This window comes from Scyliorhinus torazame, chromosome 1 (assembly GCF_047496885.1).
Source record: "Scyliorhinus torazame isolate Kashiwa2021f chromosome 1, sScyTor2.1, whole genome shotgun sequence".
NCBI classification, from domain to species: Eukaryota; Metazoa; Chordata; class Chondrichthyes; order Carcharhiniformes; family Scyliorhinidae; genus Scyliorhinus; species Scyliorhinus torazame.
In genome coordinates this window covers 277,992,233-278,012,819 of record NC_092707.1, presented here as the reverse complement: position 1 = coordinate 278,012,819, position 20,587 = coordinate 277,992,233, and the positions used below count along the sequence as shown (strand labels likewise).

General features: G+C 47.2%; 1 protein-coding gene across 1 annotated transcript in view; it reads right to left on the bottom strand.

Annotated features, from left to right (window-relative positions):
- sptlc3 (serine palmitoyltransferase, long chain base subunit 3) overlaps nt 1-20,587 on the bottom strand; it is a 140,493-nt gene that overhangs the window by 45,841 nt on the left and 74,065 nt on the right. The window contains exons 8-9 of the mRNA XM_072504676.1: nt 14,753-14,877; nt 7,336-7,429 (exon numbers count right to left, since the gene is read on the bottom strand). Of these exons, the coding sequence (XP_072360777.1) occupies nt 7,336-7,429; nt 14,753-14,877 (219 nt within the window). The remainder of the gene's footprint in view (nt 1-7,335; nt 7,430-14,752; nt 14,878-20,587) is intronic.

The window sequence follows — 20,587 nt, the reverse complement described above, 5'->3', positions numbered from 1 at the left end:
AAGGGCAATATAGGGATAGATGAAAAATGCTGACCTCGACAGCAATGCACAATCCTGTGAATGAATTTTAAAAAAAACCATTGTGCACAGGGCACACGTCAACCAACAGAAAAACTGGTTGGTCAACTTAAAAATAAAAAGGAGTGAGAAAAACTGAGGGACTTTGATATCCACGTCTACGCACAACTTTTCAGTCACAATTTCCAATGTGAAACCTTTTTTTTAATTCTAAAAAGAAGAAACATTGCTTCAAATAAGGTAAGGAATAGGCAAACACAAGTATCTGAACTGCCCTAAAATTAGTCGAATAATCAGCAAAAACGTTGAACTGAGAAGTTATGTTAAATGTCCATAGAACTTAGGTTAGCTCACATTTGGATCACCTCTGCACAGTTCTGGTCTCTGTCATAAAATGGGTATATTGGAGAAGATGCAAAAAAGGGTTTACCACAATGATACCAGGTCTGAGAGGTTAGGCTGTAGGATCATAGATTGGCCACTTCCTTTGTTGTAACTGATACTGTATTGGATTTGACATAGAATAATTTAGCTAGTCCCACTCCCACGCCTTTTCCCTGGAGCCCTTTTCTCTTTTGAGATAATTATCCAGTTTTCTTTCGAAAGCCATGATTGAACCTGCCTCCACAACACTCTCAGGCAGCACATTCCAGATACCAACCACATGCTGTGTAAAAACTTCCCCCTCACTTCAACGTTCACTTATTTTGCTGTTCACCTTAATAGTTCACCTTGACACCCCCCCCCCCCCCCCCCCCCCCTCAAATCGGTGTCCTCTGGTGCTTGAACCTTCCAGCGATGGGATTGATTCTTCCTCATCTACTCAGTCTGGACCCCTCATGATTTTGAAGACCTCAATCAAATCTCCTCGCAACCTTCACCTCTCCAAGAGGAAGAACTCCAGCTTCTCTGATCTATGCACGTAACTGAAGTCTCTCATCCCCAAAAGCCTCCAGCCTTCTCACAAATCTTATTTTCGACGCTCTCTCTAATGCCTTCACAAACTTGCTAAAGTGTCGTGGCCAGAATTGGACACAATACCCGAGATGAGGTTAAACCAGTGCTTCCTAACGGTTGACCATAGTTCCTGAATAACAATAAGGCTGAACAGACCGGTGCTCTTTTCCCTACAAAAGCAAAAGCGGTCAGGTGACCTGAAAGGAGGTCTTTAAAATTAAGAAGTTCGATAGGGTGGATAGAGAAGATGACTCCATTTGTCAGTAGATTCAAAAGCCATGGGGAATAACTAAAAGACGGTCACGAATAAATCAAACGTGGAATTCAGGAGAAACCGCTTTACCCAAAGAGTGTGAAGAATGTGGAACTCGCTCCCACAGGGAGTCTTGTCTTTCATCTGCCCTTGTTAGGCCACACTATGGATAATCTTTCTCCACTGATTTCTCTTCCCCGCTGCCCTCACTGCCTGTCCCACAGAGGGACACAAAGGTCCATGTTCTGATATTGTCCATCCTAACCATCTTGGGTCTACCTCATGCTCCTTTTCCAGGCGGTTTTACCTCTTTTTCCAAACAGTCGCCTCCTGTTCATGTGTCCAAAATCTGTGAGCTTCCTTGAGGCACTGCCTCAAGCAAGTTTCTCTCAACACCAGCTTTCTCATGCACCCACTCAACTGTCCGCTTGATCGTCCATGGCAGACGTAATTTCCAGCTGAATCCTGAGATTGAGTCAGTTAGGATTGTATTCCGTTGGAGTTCAGAAGAATGAGTGTGGGGTATCTCCTAGAAGCCTACAAAATTCAATCAGGAATAGACAGGGTACCATGTGGAGTTTGCACATTCTCCCCATGTCTGCTTGGGTCTCACCCCCACAACCCAAAGATGTGCAGTGCAGGTGGGTTGACCACGCTAAACTGCACCTTAATTGGAAAAAATTTGAAAAAAGGGAATAGACAGGGTAGATGCAGGAAGGATGTTCCAGATGATGGGGGGTGTCCAGAACCAGGATTCACAGTCTGAGGATACGGGGTAGACCATTTCGGACAGGGATGAGGAGCAATTTCTTCATCCAGAGAGTGATCGGCCTGTGGGATTCTCTACCACAGGAAGCAGTGAAGCCCAAAACACTACTTTTTCAAAAAGCAGTTAGATATAGCACTTGGGGAAAAGAGAATCAAAGGATATGGGGGGTGGGGAAGGCGGGATTAGGGTATTGAGTTGGATGATCAGCCATGATCATAATTAATGGCAGAGCAGGCTTGAATGGCCGAACAGCCTCCTCCTGCTCCTAATTGCTCATAGAATCCCAACAGAGCAGAAGGAGGTCATTCGGCCCATCGAGTCTGCACCAACCCTTGGGGAGAGTGCCCTACCCAGGCCCCCCCCCCCCCCCACATAACCTTTCTGGACACCTAAGGGGCAATTTAGAATGGCCAATCCACCCAACCTGCACATCTTTGGACGATGGGAGGAAACCGGAGCACCCGGAAGAAACCCACGCAGACACGGGGAGAATGTGCAAGCTCCACACAGACAGCTTCTATGTTTCATTTCAACTTATTCGAACCTAGTCACTACTTGACGGTCCAGTTTTCATAACGATACATTGTCACCAGCCACACACAGCCTTTCAAAAGGCAAACTTCCATTGTAATCGAGATGCTGTGGCTACTCCGTACTCTTTAAACGAGTCCAGAACGTCATGATCCTCGTCAAGTCTAGCCTGAATTTCTCCGGTAGTACGTCTCTGTACCTTCCATGATGAACGACCCAACGAGGTATCAATCAAGGAGTGGTCGAGGCGGACAGTCTTGGTGTATTTATGGGAAAGCTGGGTGTACACGAGAGGGAAAGGAAGTTGATGGGGTGAGATAAAGAGGGTATGTGTGGAGGAACAGCCTTGGCGTAGGGTCTGTTCCTGTGCTGGGAACGTGATGTTACTTCATGTTGCGCAGTTGTAGTTTCAATCCAGGGTTCTACAGGGAACTTGTTGAATGGAGGATGGTATAGAAGCAAAGGGACTTATTTTCTTTATAAAAGGTTCGAGAGCTCCAACGTACAGTAAGAATATTTTTCTTTAGACGTGAGCTGGAGGTGGGGAGATCATGAAGCATTAAAGCAGTCAAGGAATTTGATTGACCATTAATTGAGAATAATTAAGTAGGAATGGCCAAAAGAATTGAGTACTGACCCTGCATTACTAATTCATAATTAACATATAGCCACAACAACAACTTATACAACAACAAGAGTAAAACATCTCAAGGTGTTTCACAGAAGTGTTCCCATGCCACATAAGGAGATATTAGGACAGATGAGGAACGGTTATAAGGAGCTTCTCAAAGTATTAAAGAGGGGTACAGAGACGGAGAGGTTTAGGAAGGAAATTCCGGCGCCTCAGCAACAATGGCGCAATTAGATTCTGGGGGTGGTCAAGGGGCCAGAATTAATCTGTAAGACTCATCTCCGGATTATTTCCATTTATAGGTTTTTCACTGCCACGATTGCCATTTCAGCAAGTCACATGCCATTTAGCTGGTGCTAACCACGTGTATGATGGTGGAATACGGATGCAATGCTGACACATGTAAAGCTGGATCAGTAGAGATATCCCGCAGCGAGGGAGGAGCTACATGAAGTGATTGATGGCAGGGCAGGGCAACGTTGATTAACAATTCTATTTCCAGACACGCCGCCTATATTTTAAAAAACCACAATATTTCAGTTTCCAGCTTCTATCATGCTGAAAATGAGTCTGAGTCAGTTAGTCTGTGGCTATATAATGAGACTCTAACCAATTCCTCAGCAATACGCTCACAGGTGGATTGATAAACACTTGAGGCGTCAGCACGCCTTTATAAACTGCAGTGTCAACGTTAAGCTTTGCTGTCCTCTGTTATTGACAACCGGCAGACAAACAGAGTCTGAAAGAATGTCAGATTCAGCAACCAAGTCAGGGTTTAGAAACCTGACTAACCCCCAATAAGTAAGAACAATAACACACAGTGCTGGAAACTTCTCTACAGCCATGTCAGATAATTCCACCCCCCCCCCCCCCCCCACAAAGAAAAATCCCAATCATTCTGAAAGTTCTAGGCATTCGAATTTCATTTCCATTTCCAGCTGCATCAGCAGTGAAGTCAGCTCACAGCAATGCTGTTGCACAATGGGAACAGGGGACAAGGGCCCACCAAATCTGGCACGTGGCACCATACACCCGCTTGGGGAAAGTCCAAGAGGCTGGCTGAACACGCATTGATTCAACTATTAGAGATCATCCGGCCAGAGATTTCAGGGCACAAGGTCCGGCCTCTAAGGTCACCAACTCTCCAGGAATTAAAGATGAACGGTCTAGACACAGCTCAGAGCGGTGGGACAAATGGTTGGGGGTGGGGCGGTCAGTGGCATGAGATCAAACATCCAGGAATACGTCCAACCAGAGTTTGTAACTCTAACCGACTCCCCTTGTGGTATTATCAGGTATTGCAGTACCCGAGAGGCTGTAGACCATTGGGTAAACCTAGGAGTTTACCATTGGCTGTTTGGTATGTAGCTCCACCTTGACAGGCGGGGTATAAGAACCGGTGCCGTCCCAGCAGCCCTCATTCTGTACCGAAGCTGCTGGGGAACAGATCTAGTCTGTTCAAGCCTTCAGTTATGTTACTACCTCGTCTTTAATAGTAATTGATCGTGCATCACCCCTCACATTATAGCCAAAATTGGGTCCGCACCTTTGCCGTGCCCAGTGCCTACAATCGCTTCAAGAAGAGGCCAACGCTTTAATGTGCCTTTAGATCGTTAAAGAACCATTCTTTGACCTGTTCTATTCACCGCCCACAGAGGCAGCATCATTGGGGGAGGGGGACTCAACACACTTGCCAGTAGCCTCAGCAAATTAGTCGCCTGGGCCTCAGCGAAACATTGAAATCGGATGTTTTTTGAGGTTGGGGTCAGCTGCAGCCAACTCGCATGTCCCAGAGGAACTCTTCAGTTAGTGGAGCCACATACTGAAATCTCTCAGCTTCGTGATCCCATGGAGAAACTGTCAACGATCTGATATTGAAATGTGAGCCGCTGCTAACTCCTCTTCCAGTAAACTGTCTCCACTGGAAGGCTAGCGCCAGCGAAATCGGCTATTGATCACCATGTATTTCGATGGAGACAAGGGCAGCATTCAGGGCAAGTCTGCATCCAACTGCTGGTACAGTGAAGCCTTTGGCTGTTCATCTGGGAGTGCTCACGTTTCGCACACCATGAATAAACGCTCGCATTTATACAGTAACCTTTGCATAGGAGAATGCCCCGAGGCGTTTCACAGGAGCATTAACAAACAAAATTTGACAGAGATCCACATAAGGAGGTAGTAGGACAAATGGTCAAAAGCTTGGTCAACGAGATAGGATTTAAGAACGTCTTAATGGAGGTGAGGAGGCCTTGGGAGTCATTTTACAACATTAAGGGCGCTGCATAAATGCAAACTGTTGTCTAATCTGCTTTTAGACATTAAGCTACAGGTATGTTCCTTTGCCTGTTACCTGTGCAATGTAAGTAAGTAAAGTGGCCATCGTCCCAGATGACCATAGGCAGCTTTCCCCTTTGAGGGGAGAGCTGACTGGTGGAGGTTTAACCTGAGGATCACCACATCTCAGGCAAGAGGCAAAGTTGAGAAAGTGGGGCCTTCATGAACAACCCGTCCGGGAATTGAACCCACTCTGCATCACATACCAGCTGTCCAGCCAACTGAGCTAAACTGGCCCATGTGCAATGAATCTCCAGCCACCAACTGTGCCTAAATTGGACCGACAGGCTACTGTGAAAATCCAGTTGTGTTGAAAATCAAAATCAGTCATCATACATCTAAAGATTATGTTAGGAGGGAAAACCGAAAATGAACGTCTCAGAATAAGGGGTTGGCCATTTAAGACGGAGATAGGAAGGAATTTCTTCACTCAGAGGGTGGTGAATCTTTGGAATTCGCTACCCCAGAGGGCTGTGGAGGCTCAGTCAGTGAGTATGGTTAACACAGAGACCGATAGCTGTCTAAATATTAAAGACATCAAGGATATGGGGATAACACGCGATGGCATTGACATGGAAGATCAACCACGATCTAGTTGAATGCTGGGGCAGGCTCGAGGGGCTCAATGCCTGTCTCCTGCTCCTGTTTCTTATGACACAGTAACAAATGAAAAACATATCGAACTTTTAGAGTTAAAGGCATAAGTACTCGCATCGTCAGATTTGTGTGATGTTGATATGTTTACATAATCGTTAATTCTATTAACTGGTTGAAAACCCCCCAAGTGGCCTCCACAACAACAAAAACAGCAACCTCAGAAGTAATGCAGCGTCACATGAAAGACATGCCACAGCACCCAGTGGGATTGAGACAGCTTTGCATTACGACTCATGTTCAAAACTGATATGGTAACCGAAAAAAGGCCAATTCAATCGACTGGGTAGCATCAGAGAATAATAAAGGAGTACAGTTCAGGAGGGAGGACATTTGGCCCATTCAGCCATATCCTGTTCTTTTGAAGAGCTATCCAGATATTCCCACAGGCAGTGATTTTAATGTTCTTGCTGCAATAGTCTTGCCAAAACTGATTGAAAATGGCAAGAACAGGGGAAAAAGTGAACTCTAGAAATATGAAATTAAAGAGTGCATCACAATTGAATATCAAACCCGATAAATGTGAACAGTATTGTGTTAAATGTGGGATGGTACAGTGGTGATGTCCCTGGACTAGTTATGTAGAGTCTGGGGACGCGAGTTCAATTCCCACCACGGCAGCTGGTGGAATTTGAATTCAACGAACAAAACTGGAATATAAAAGTTAGTCTCGGTAATAGTGACAATGAAACTATCTTCGGTTGTTGTAAAGAGCTATCTTTCGGGAAGGAAAACTGCCGGCCTTGCCTAGTCTGGCTTACATGTAACTCCAGATCCACAGCAATGTCGTTGACTCTTCACTGCCCTCTGAAATGACCTAGCAAGCCACTCAGTCAAAAGAGAATGAGATAAAATTACAGGAGTGCGGGAGATACAAGAGGTGCAGAAATAATTCAACCAAAGAACTGTCAATTGGCACAATGGGACAAGTTCCTCGATTCAATGAAAACCATAAATCTAAACTGAGGGCCAGGTGAAGTTGAACAATGTGTAAAAGTTACTGACCCTTACACAACCGGTGAAACGGTCAATTAATCCCCTAAATTATAAACGTTCTCGCTACTGCGACCTGCACATGCTCATCCACTCCCTTGAACTAGCTCGCCAATTCCGGCCTCAAGAATAAGCAGGCTGAAAAACGCCTCTGATTTTTCAGTCGCTGAAGGCCGAAGCAACGTCGTTACTCACTGTTGTGTTTAAACACGCGGATAGTGGCTCCTGACAAACGTGCGCCCAGAATCAGAGAAGTGTGGTTCAGCTCATCACTCAGAATAAGGCAGCCCTGGAGAGAGAGAGAGAGAGACATTGAGAGGGTAAAACAGCATGGTAGTTTACACTCGACCTAACTGCTTCACTTCAGCGCAACAAGAGCAATTTTCAAAAGACACAGAGATTTTGGATTGGGGAAAAAAAATTGCTTTTCTCTAGGATTTGCCATTGCTTAAGTAGAATCGGAAATAGATGGCAAATCGCCTGAATAACCCTTCAAGGCTGAATTGATTTTGATAAATTATATAAATATAATCCTCCTGGGTTCTGCAGCATAAAATCAATGAAATGTTGGAAACTTTGATCCTTCAGGGACTTTTTTTTTTTTTGGTGCCCGGCCCAGTCTCCTGCTCTGCCCAGCCCAATTCCCTGCCCAGTCCAGTCCCCTGCTCAGTCCCCTGCCCAGCTCAGTCCGCTGCCCAGTCCAGTCCCCTGCCCAGTCTCCTGTTCAGCCAAGTGCCCAGTCCCCTGCTCTGCTCAGTCCCCTGCCCAGCCCAGTCCCCTGCTCTGCTCAGTCCCCTGCCCAGCCCAGTCCCCTGCTCTGCCAAGTGCCCAGTCCCCTGCCCAGCTCAGTCCCCTGTTCCGCCCAGTCCCCTGTCTCCTTCAGGGATTATTAAGGATTTGGGGGCCAACGTGTCATGTTTGAGGGGTAATTTGAATGCAATTCAGGTTGATGGGGTGACAACTTCTTTCTCCAAACTTCATTCAGTAAACATTAGCAATCTCCCATTTCCCCTTGATGATCGTCTAATTCTGCTCCTATTTCTTATGCTCAGTGACATTACCATTGCCAAATCCCCCATCAACATTCTGGGGCGATCACTGACCAGGAACTGAACTGGACCAGTCATAGAAATATGTGGCTCCAAAACTTGGGAATTCTGCAGAGAGTAACTCACCAGCTGACTTCCCAAACCCTGCTCACCATCTATAAGGCACAGGTTCGGAGTGTGATCTCCAATCACCTGGATGAGTGCAGATCCAATAACACGCACCACCACCCAGGACAAAGCAGCCTGCTTCATCAGCACCCCATCCATAAACATTCACTCCCTCCTCAGTGGCAGCAGGTGTGTACCATCTACAAGATGCACTGCAACAACTTACCAAGGCTGCTTCAACAGAAACTTCAAGAACAAGGGTAGCAGACACGTGGGAACATCACCAGCTGTGAGCTCCCCTCCAAGTCACTCACTATCTGACTTGGAAATATATCACCGTTCCTTCACTGTCACTGGGCCAAAATCTTGGAACTCCCTCCCTCACAGCACTGTGGGTGTACCTACACCACATGGACTGCGACAGTTCAAGAAGGTGTCAAGGGCAGTGAGGGATGGGGAATAAATGCTGACACCCACATCCTGTGAAATAATTTGAAATATTTAGAGACTATGACAATTGCCAATGTGGGAACAGGTGAATTAGGGGTCACAAGGGGGAGTGGGTTTGACGATGCCTCAAAATTTATTTTTCACAGGACACTCGACATCATGCAAAAGATCGCGATTCTCCGATCGCGGGACAGAGTGCCTGCGCCATCGTGAACGCCGTCGACGGGCACAGGCGCGGTTCATGCCGCTCCAGCCTTACTTCCTGGCGGCACTGGGGGCGGTGCCAACCCGCGCATGTGTGGTGGCCTTATTGAACGCACCGGCCCCGCGCAACATGGCGCGGGGTTTCTGGGGCTGGTAGGCCCAGGGGTGAGAGGTCGGCCCGCCGATCGGTGGGCCCCGATCGGTGGCCAGTCCCCATTGGAGGCCCCCTCCCCCCACTCACAGGCCGCCCCCCGACCCTTTGCGCAGAGCTCCCACTGGCAGCGACCAGAATCGGCGGCCCTGCCGTGTATAGCGGCCCGCAACCAGCGCCACGCCAAACACGATGGCGCAAATGGCGGCGATTCTCCACACCGCAGAGAATCGCGCGCCGGCGTCGGGCCGACGTGGTGCGGTTGCGGTGATTCTCCGGCCCGGCGCGGGACTGGGAGAATCGCGCCCAACACTTTCACTCTATCAGTCTGGGTCCAAGTGGAAAGCAGATTCCACAAGAGAACATGGGCTGGATTCTCCCAAAATGGTGCTATGTCCCCACGCCGGCGTAAAAACGCAGGTGTTGCACTCCCGAGTTTCCTGAAAAAATACCAGCCGATTCACTTACCTTCAGGGGGCTAGTAGAGACCTGGAGTGATTCACGCAGCTTTGGCTGTGGATATAGGCCCCCGCACGTCCGGTTCTGAGTCCGCACGGCGGCAGCCTCCAGCGGCGACGCCGAGCGCCATGGCGGGCTCGGACCGACACAAAGAAACTAGGCCCCCTGATCGGCCGCGCACCCGTGGATCACTCCGGCCCGATCTCTCCCCTGACTGCCCATAAGGCCCCCCTGGTGCCAGACCCCCCCCCCCCCCCCCCCCCCCAACCAGGGCGGCCGCAGACCACGTCAGTAGCCGTCACGCGAGAGTCCCGACCAGCCATAGCATGTTAGTTCCACGCCGTCGGGAACTCGACCGGTCGGGAGCAGAGGTTCACTGGGCGGGTCTCTGGCGATGGGCCCCCAGCCGTGCAGCGTAATTTGCGAATGCGCGGATTATCGGGGCCCGGAGAATCACCGGAGTGGTGCCGGGCCCGATTCCATCGGGAAATTTGAGTCTCCTCCCTCGTGTCAAATGCGATTTTGCCGCAGGGCTGAGGAGAATCCAGCACATAGTGTACAATTCCCCATCTACTGGAGAGGTCATCCTGCAGGCGAACATTGTGTGGCGCAGAGAGAGCTATTACCCTGCCTCCTGTCTGTTCTACACCTGTCTCTTGAGTGTTCAATGTCCATGGTGTGTACCCTAAATAGATAAACCTGTCAATTTCCTCATGACCATAAAGAGTTGATGGGTTACGGCCGTTATGAACTGGAGCCAAAGCAAAGGGTGGCAGTGACCTGAACGTTTCCTGTGATTGTTGTGTTGTTATGTGTTCTCTGGTAAGCAGAGAACATTTCCAGAGAAGCTGTTGTTTGCTATTTGTAAATGTGTCCCAGGGGACGGGACCGTTTTAGAGAGGAATGAAGCAGCAGTTAAAAGGTGTCTGCCCTCATCATCACTGAGGCCAACTCGGTAATCTGTGTGCCACTTTCACCCTGATGCATTTCAGGGGGGGACCAAGGATCAGTTTTGAACTGCGACTGCACATTGCAGGTGAACAATAGTGATCCCTTTAAATTAACTATTTGTGCAAAAAACAGAAAGGTGGCTTCAAATGGATTAAACAATGAGGACGACAGCAACAATTATATTTTTACAGCGTCTTTAACATAATGAAATGGCCCAAGGTGCTGCAGGGTTGTCATAGATACATAGAAAATAGAAGCAGGGGGAGGCCATTCGGCCCTTCAAGCCTGCTCCGCCATTCATTTGATCATGGCTGATCACCAAGTTCAATACCCTGATCCTGCCTTCCCCCCATATCCCTTGATCCCTTTATCCCCAAGAGATATATCTAATTCCTTCTTGAAATTACTCAACGTTTTGGCCTCATCTACTTCCTGTGGTAGTGAATTCCACAGATTCACCACTCTCTGGGTGAAGAAATTTCTCCTCACCTCAGTCCTAAAAGGTTTACCCCTTATGGGCCGAATGGCCTCCTTCTGCACTGTAAATTCTATGAAACTGTAAAATTCTATTATCCTCAAACTATGACCCCTCGTTCTGGACTCCCCACCATCGGGAACATTCTTTCTGAATCTACCCTGTTTAATCCTGATAGAATTTTGTAAGTTTCTAGGAGATCCCCCTCTCATTCTTCTAAACTCCAATGAATATAACCCTGGGAGGGACTTTGTCTCTCCCCATATGACAGTCCTGCCATCCCAGGAAGCAGCCTGGTAAACCTTCATTGCATTCCCTCATAGCAAGAACATCTTTCCTCAGATAAGGACACCAAAACTGCACACAGTACTCCAGGTGAGGCCTCACCAATGCCCTATACAATTGCAGCAAAACATCCCTATTCCTACACTCAAATCTTCTCGCTATGAAGGCCAACATACCATTTGCCTTCTTTACTCCCTGCTGTACCTGCACGCTAACTTTCAGCGACTGATGCATGAGGACACCAAGGTCTCGCTGAGTATCCACCTCTCTCAATTTACACCCATTTCAAACAATAATCTGCCTTCCTATTTTTGCTACTATCATAAAACAAAGTATGACATTGGGCCCCATGAGGAAACATTAGGTCGGATAACCAAAAGCTTGGGCAAAGAGGTCGGTTTTAAGGAGCGATTGAAGGAGGAAAAGCGAGGTGGAGAGGCAGAGAGGTTGTAGGGAGGGAAGTCCAAAGATTGGGGTCTCGGCAGCTGAAAGCACGAGGACAATGGCGGAACAATAAAAATCAGGGGTGCTCAAGAGGCCAGAGGTAGTGGAACGCAGATATCTCAGAGGGCCGTGGGGACAGAGGGGATTACATAGATAGGGAGGGGCGAGGCTATGGAGGGATTTGAAAACAAGGGTGAGAATTGTTTAAATCCATGCCCTGGTTAAATGGGGACCATTGTAGATCATCAAACACAGGTGCGAGAGGTATATGGAATTTGGTGGGTGGGGAGGAAGGACATGGGCAGCAGAACTTTGGAAGAGCTGAAGTTTACGGAGGGTAAATTTGGGGCAGCAGCCAGAGGAGTTCACTGCAATGGCCAAGTCTAGAGGAAAGTGGCGGCCTTCGTGATGGTACAAATATGAAGTCAGAAACCAATCTAGGGGTCAAAGGTTGCGAACAGACTGGCTTAATAGAAATAAAAAATAAAAAAAATTCTATTAAGCCAGTCTGTTCGCAACCTTTGACCCCTAGGTTGGTTTCTGACTTCATATTTGTACCATCACGAATCTCAGGCTGTTGTCAGGTAGAGGGATGGAGTTGGTTAACTAGAGAAAGGAGTTTGGAGCAGGGACCGAAAACACTGACGTCAGTCTTCTGCTTGTCCAGTACTGAATGTCAGATAAACTGCTAGGTAATTTAGCAGCAATGGAGAAGTGGAAAATGGTGATAAGGTGGACAATGGTTTTCTTTCTGTACCTGTCTCACGGTCCATTGGGTCATAAGAAACAGGAGCAGCAGGAGGCCACTTAGCCCATGAAGCCTGCTCCACCATTCAATACGTCATGGCTGATCCGAGTCTGGCTTGAACTACGTCTCCCATGACCCTGAACTCCCTCTTGAATCAAAAATCTCTTCAACATACTACCACTTACATACATCCACACAAGCAGGCAGGTAGGCCCTCGGTTGAACGTCCCATTGGAAAGGTGCCTGGCAGCTTTAACAATGCAGAACTCGCTCGGTGCTGCCACGATTTCTCAGCCTTGACTTTTCTGCTCAAGCCCTGGGGTGGGTCCTGAGCCAAGACCCTCATGGTTCAGAGGAGAGTGTGCTCCCAACTGAGGGCCACAGTTGGCATATACTCATGCTCCTTTTGGCGTCTTGAGTCACGTTGGACATCACCCGCACCCAAATCAAGAGTTGTTCAAATGGTTGCAGCGGCTTTGCTCTTGTCTTGGAACTCTGAAACCTGAGTTCAAATCCTCCCACCTATCACAGTGACTCTCTCTTGAGAACTAACACATCATCCAAGGCCTTTCAGATGTCCCCCGATAGCGATACGGCATTGGGAGACCATTCTCCAGAGGTCATGGTTTTTTAAATATGCCTGTCAAACGTAACTACACATTTGTATTGGGAGATGGTGGCGTAGTGATGGTCTAGAATCTTCCGGACTCTCCCGCTAACGGGATCTTTGGTTCCCGCCAAAGTCATTGGACATTTGAAAGGCTTGCCACGTTTTTCGGTGGCAGGGCCTGAAAATTCTGCTTGTGCCGTCAGCATCCAGAGGCACAGGCTAATGGGGACACGGCTTCAAATCCCACCATGGCAGCTGGTGGAATATGAATACAATTAATTTATAAATCTAAAATCTAGTCTCTGTCATAGCGACCATGAAACTATCATCGATCGTTGTAAAAATCCATCTGGTTCACTATTGTCCGTTAGGGAAGGAAATCGCCCTTACCTGGTCTGGCCTACATGTGACTCCAGACCCAAAGCAATGTGGCTGACTCTTCATTGTCCTCCGAAATGCAAGCCATTCAGTCCAAGGGAAATTAATGATTGGCAAAAATTGCTGGCTTTGCCAGTGGCAGCCATATCCCGTGAAAGAATAAATAAAATTGATTCTGAAATGGAGTTATGTAATTCTCTCTGGAGTAGCATTCACAACTACAGATTTCTTTCTCATCTTCTTTATAACTGTTTTAACTGCCAGGGCCTAGAAAGAGGCTATCTCTCTATTATGTCTGGGATTGACGCGGTACAACAGATAGTGGGGAACTCAGGGCCAAAAGGGGCTTTGCAACATTTCACTTTTTTTTTGTGCGTGAGAGAATTTACATGAGATAACAGAGATTTGCAGAGGAATTCACAAGAACACAAAAAATAGGATGTAGCGCACAATGACTTACACGAGACGAGAAACGATGAAGTCTATCTAGGCTTTATTAAGCGAGACTTGTTCCCCAGCAGCTCAGTAACAGAATGAGGCTGCGGGGAGAACTCGAGCTCTTATACTCCGCCTTCAGGGCGGAGCCAGAAGTCGGCAGATCCAACCAGGACCCGGGACCTGTCAGCCAATAGCCTCTCGGCTTCACAGGTACCATATTACCCCTAATACATACCACCACATAGGAGTAGACCATATTGTCCACCGAGCCTTTTCTGCCTCACAGCGCTAGGGACCCAGGTTCGATTAAGCCTTGGGTGCCTGTCTGTGCGGAGTTTGCACGTTCTCCGTTTTACTGCGTGGGTTTCCTCCGGGTGCTCCAGTTTCCTCCCACAGTTCAAAGATGTGCAGGTTACACAGCGAGACAGGGCGGCGGAGTGGGCCTAGGCAGGGTACTTTTTCGGAGGGTCCATGCAGACATGATGGGCCGAATGGCCACCTTCTGCACTGCAGGGATTTTTTAGATTCAATACAATGATCTTGGCTTTCAGCTCCACTTTTCCGCCTACTCCCCATGCCCTTGAGTTCCCTGAGAGATAAAAAATGTACCCCATCCTTAAATATATTCAACGATGGAGCATCCATGAACCTCTGGGGTAGAGAATTCCAAAGATATACTCTCAGTCCTAAATGATCAGCCCCCTCATTCCGACACACTGTCCCCCCGTGTTGTCGATTCAATGTCCAGCGAGAACGACCCTCTCAGCATCTTCCTTAATGTTTCAATGAGATTGTCTCTCATCCTTCAAAACAGAGGCCAGAGAAGTGGATTGGACCTGGCAGGTAACAGGCAGTAACTCACCTTCCCAACCAAAGCCGGGATGTTCATCGAGTTGGTCGCAAAACCCATTCCGAACGTCATGGCTGCCTCCACGCCCAAAAACTGGGCGACTAAACTTTCCAGCTGAATGTGTTTGTCAAGGTTGCCTGCAAAACAAATCAGAAGGAGCCGATTAAATGTACAGCAAACATTTCCTCACACCAGCTACACAACATGGCTGTGTTAAAGGAGACACGCCTACAGCAAGAAGTTTAGATTCAGGAGTTTGTAATCTGTCCATTACAATGGAATGGGTACATGCACCCAGTATGTGGGGACTGATGGACAGGGATAGGGAGAATCCGTTCCTGTTGGTGGAAGGATGGAGTGCCAGAGGGCACGGATTTTAGATAATTGTCAGCAAAAAAAAGACAACGGAGACACAAAGAGAAACTGTTTCACACAGCAAAGGGTTAAAACCTGGCACGAGGTGAACTGCTCCTTGGGGGAGCTGGCACAGGCATGGTGAACCATTCTGTGACATGGCGGCCCATTAGTGGCTTTCACAGAGGCTGAATGGGGAGGGGGGACCATGAGGTAATGAGCAAATTAAAAAGCAGAGCAGGGGACAGGAGAAAGTGCATGCACGGGATTGGAGGCAAACGATGAAGCAGTCCCGTGTTTGATGGCAGCTAGAGACTGGAGCAGGAGGAGCCATTCAGCCCCTCCATCATGTTCAATTATATCACAGCTGATCAGTATCTTAACTCGACTGACCCACCTTGGTTCTGTAACCCCGGCTAACCTCGCTTAACAAAAATCTTTCAATCTCAGTTTTGAAATTTTAATTCCAGATTTCCACTCCCTTGTGTGTGAAGGTGCATTTCCTAACTTTACTTCTGAATGGTTCTGATTTTACGGTTATTCCGTTTTGTCCTGTAATCACCTCCACACCCCACCACCAGACCAGAGGAAACAGCTTCACTCTATTTACAGTAACATATCATTTAAACATCCCAGTCAGACCACCCCTTAATCATTTAATTTATGGTGCAGAAGGGGGCCATTCGGCCCATCGAGTCTGCACCGACCCTTGGAAAGAGCACCCTACTTAAGCCCATGCCTCCACCCTATCCCTGTAACCCAGTAACCCCACCCACCCTTTTGGACACTATGGGGCAATTTAGCATGGCCAGTTCACCTAACCTACACCTCTTTGCTCCGCTATGGGAGCATTGCATATGAAAACAAAAACATTGCCAAAATGTACTCCCAACCCGAGACATGGTCAGTATTTAGGGAGGTGGGTTGGGGCGGGATCTCAGGCTGATGAGCATGAAATTCCCTGCTGCCGGCTGTTGTGCCTGCTTCCGGCACTAACCTGCCCCTCCACTGTGCCATTTATTGCAAGGCCTTTACGAAATGGGAATGGTACAGTGCCCGCTGGCAGCAGGTAACTTGTTAGGTCAATTAAAAGGACACACGAGACATGATGGCCCGTCTCAGTGTCAGGAGCACGGCAGCTACCTGGAGACGGCTTCCTACAGATCAGAGGTCAGCGCTCCAGGAACAGTTGTGGCGCCCCCTTCCTCACCCGCACCCTCCCAACCTGGCCACAGGTCCAGCAGCAGTCGCCTTTGTTCAGTTCCATAATAAGTGCTGAGGCGGGGGAGCCACAAGAGGGAGGTGCCCTCTCTCCCTCTCACTTGATCAGCAGGCTGCAGCTTTTTCTGAATTGGAAGGCTTCTGATTGGCCCTCCAGCTTCAAGAGCCCACCCGCTGTCTTTAATTCGATGGCCAGTTCACCCACCAGCTACTAATTGGTCAACTCTGAAAAAAAATTATCGATGACTGGTTGCTGCCCACGACACCATGTGGAGTCGTAACCTGCCTCCAGACAAATGGAAAGCCTTGCCCCATGGAAGAGGGCAGTTCAGCACAGCCCATCAATCTGAGAATCAATTAGTTGCTGCTTGGTGCTAGGTTTTTTTAAATAAGTTTATAGGAAGTTGCTGGACTCAATCATTAAGGAGGAGATGACTGAACATTTAGAAAGACAAAGCTCAATCTACCATTGTAAGCATGGTTTTATGAAGGGTAAGTAAAGCACGGTAGCATTGTGGATTGCACAATTGCTTCACAGCTCCAGGGTCCCAGGTTCGATTCCGGCTTGGGTCACTGTCTGTGCGGAGTCTGCACATCCTCCCCGTGTGTGCGTGGGTTTCCTCCGGGTGCTCCGGTTTCCTCCCACAGTCCAAAGATGTGCGGGTTAGGTGGATTGGCCATGATAAATTGCCCTTAGTGTCCAAAATTGCCCTTAGTGTTTGATGGGGTTACTGGGTTATGGGGATAGGGTGGAGATGTTGACCTTGGGTAGGGTGCTCTTTCGAAGAGCCGGTGCAGACTCGATGGGCTGAATGGCCTCCTTCTGCACTGTAAATTCTATGATAATCTATGATAATTGACAAACTTGCTTGAGTTCATTGAGGAAGTGACCAGCAAAGTGGATAATAGGGAACCTGTGGATGTGGTATATCTAGACGTCCAAAAGGCGTTTGACAAGGTGCTGCATAAAGGACTGATCCAGAAGGTGAGATCACAGTGGATTTGGGGTAGAATACCAGATCGGATTGAGGATAGGCTGGCTGACAGAAAAGGTCGGGATGAATGGGACCTTCTCTGGCTGGCGAATGGTAACTGTGGGGTGCCAAAGGGTTCAGTCCACGGACCTCAACTGTTTATAATCTATATAAATGATCTGCAAGCAGACACAGAGTGTAACATAAAATTTGCAGATGATACCAAAATAGTTGGGAAAGCAGGCAGTGAAGAGGAGACAAACATTTTACAGACGGATGTAGATAGGCTCGGAGATTGGGCCAAAATTTGGCAGATGGAGTTTAATGTGGATAAGTGTGAGGTTATCCAATTTGGTCAAAAAAATAGTCAGATAAATTATTATCTCAATGGGAAGCAGATTTAAAATGAATCTGGGCAGAGGGATCTGGGTGTCTTTGTTCATGAATCACATAATTCGGTATGCAGGTACAAAATGTAATAAGAAAGGCAAATGGAATGTTTGTGTTTATTGTAAAAGGACTGAAGTAGAGACGTATTGTGGCAATTGTATAGGGTGGTGGTGAGACCACATCTGGAGTATTGTGTCCAGTTTTGGGCTCCTTATTTGAGGAAGGATGTGGTGGCATTGGAGGCAGTTCAGAGGAGGTTCACCAGATTGATTCTGGGGATGAAGGCGTTGACTTGAGGAGAGATTAAACAGTTTGGGATAATACTCGCTGGAGTTTAGAAGGATGAAAGGGGATCTGATAGAGGTATTTAAAACACTAAAAGGGATTGATAAAGTAAATGTAGACATAATGTTCCCCCTTGTAGGGCAATCTGGAACAAGAGGTCACGGATATAGGTTGAGAGGCGGTAGATTTAAAACTGAGATGAGGAGGAACTGCTTCTCGCAGAGGGTGATGAATTTGGGAACTCGTTGCCCCATAGTGCGGTGGAGTCTGAATCATTAAATGGTTTCAAGAGGGAGATTGATATATTTCTGATAAAAAAACGGGTTAAAAAGATATGGGGAACAGGTAGGAAGGTGACTTTGAGACCAGGAAAGATCAGCCAAAATCTAATTGTATGGCAGAGCAGTCTCGAAGGGTTGAATTGCCTACTCCTGCTCCTAATTTCTATGTTCCGAGGAGCGGAATTAGGCCATTTGGCCCTTCGAGTCTGCTCCGCCATTCGATCATGGCTGATTTCATCCTGGCCTTAACTCTACCGTCCTGCCCATTCTCCATAACCCTTCAACCCATCACCAATTAAAAATCTGTCTAACTCCTCCTTAAATTTATTCACTGTCCCAGAATCCACCGCACTCTGGGGTAGCAAATTCCACAGATTCACAACCATTTGGGAGAAGTGATTTCTCCTCAACTCCGTTTTAATTTGCTACCTCTTATCCTAAGACTGAGACCTCTCATTCTAGAATGCCCCACGAGAGGAAGCATCAGCTCCACATCTACTTTATCCATACCTCTTATCATCTTGTATACCTCAATTTGATCTCCCCTCATTCTTCTAAACTCTGGAGAGTATAGGCCTAAACTGTTCCATCTCGACAAACCCTTCATCTCTTGAATCAACCTAGTGAACCTCCTCTGAACTGCCTCCAATGCCACTACATCTTTCCTCAAATAAGGGGACCAAAACTGTCCAGGTGCGGCCTCACCAATGCCTTGAATAGTTGCAACAACACTTCCTTATCTTTATTACTCTATTCCTTTAGCTATAAATACCAACTTTCCATTCGCTTTATTATCTGCTGCACCTACATGCTAGTTTTCTGTAACTCATGCACCAGGACACCCAGATCCCTCTGCAATGGAGTACCCCAAAGTCTTATTTAGATAATAAGTTGCCTTCCCATTTGTTTGACCAAAATGCATGACCTCACGCTTATCCAAGTTTAACTCCATCTGCTACATTTTGGCCCACTCTCCTAACCTATCTATATCCTTTTGTAAGGTCCTTAGTTCCTCACTGCAACTTACTGTCCCACCTATTTTTGTGTCGCCTGCAAATTTGACTATGGAACCTTCTATCCCTATATCCAAGTCGCTAATATAGATTGTAAATAGCTGTGGCCCAAGAATCGAACCCTGTGGCACCCCACTAGTTACATCTTGCCTTCCAGGAAAAGACCCATTTATCCCGACTCGCTGTCTTCTGTCTGTCTGCCAGTCTTCCATCCAAGCTATTTAATTACCCATAATCCCATGTGATTTAGCTTTGCGAATTAACCTAGTGTGCGGCACTTTATCGAATGCCTTCCGGATGTCCAGATATATTACATCTACAGGAACCACTTCACTCAATTTGCTTGTTACATCTTCAACGAACTCTAGAAAATTAGTCAAACAAGATTTGCCCTTGTGCGGACTCTGATGGATAGCATTTTGAGTTTCCAAATGTCCTGATATTACTTCTTTGATAATTGATTCTAACAATTTCCCAACAACAGATATTAAACCACTGGCCTGTAATTTGTAACAATCCGCCTCCTTCCCTTCTTGAATAAAGGTGTTACGTTAGCATTTTTCCAATCCACTGGAACCTTTCCCGTGTCCAGGGAATTTTGGAATATTATAACCAATGGATCCACTGTCACTTCCTTCAACACCCTAGGATGTAGGCCATCAGGTCAGGGGGGACTTGTCTGCCCTCAATCCAATAGTTTTATTGAGTACCTACTCATGTTTTGTTAAAAATAAATTTAGAGTACCCAATTCTTTTTTTTCCAATTAAGGGGCAATTTAGCGTGGCCAATCCTACCCTGCACATCTTTGGGTTGTGGGCTGAGACCCACGCAGAGACAGAATGTGCAAACTCTACATGAATAGTGACCCAGGGCCGGGATCGAACCTGGGTCCTCAGCGACGTGAGGCAGCAGTGTTAATCACTGCGCCACCATGTCTCCCTGGCATCCCTACTCATGTTGATTTGACTTTTGCCTGAATTCTACGCTTTTGAAAGAATCTCCAGAATGCTTTTGCACCTGTGCCATTTCCCCTGGGCGCAGTGTCTCGGAAATGTGAGTTAGACTCAAATTTAGAGCCAATCTTTCTGGAATGGAATTGGGGAACACTTCTACGCATAACAGGATGGCAGAAATGTAGATCTCTCTTCTGCAAATGCCAACTGATGTGAGGTGAATTGTTCATTTTAAATCTGACTGATGGATTGCTGTTGTCCAAATGCATCAAGGACTAAGGCGCAAAGGTGGATTCAAGAAGTACTGCTGGGAGAAAGAGACGCACTGTTGAAGTTTTTCATCGTGCACTCATCAGGACAGCTCGCAAAATAAAC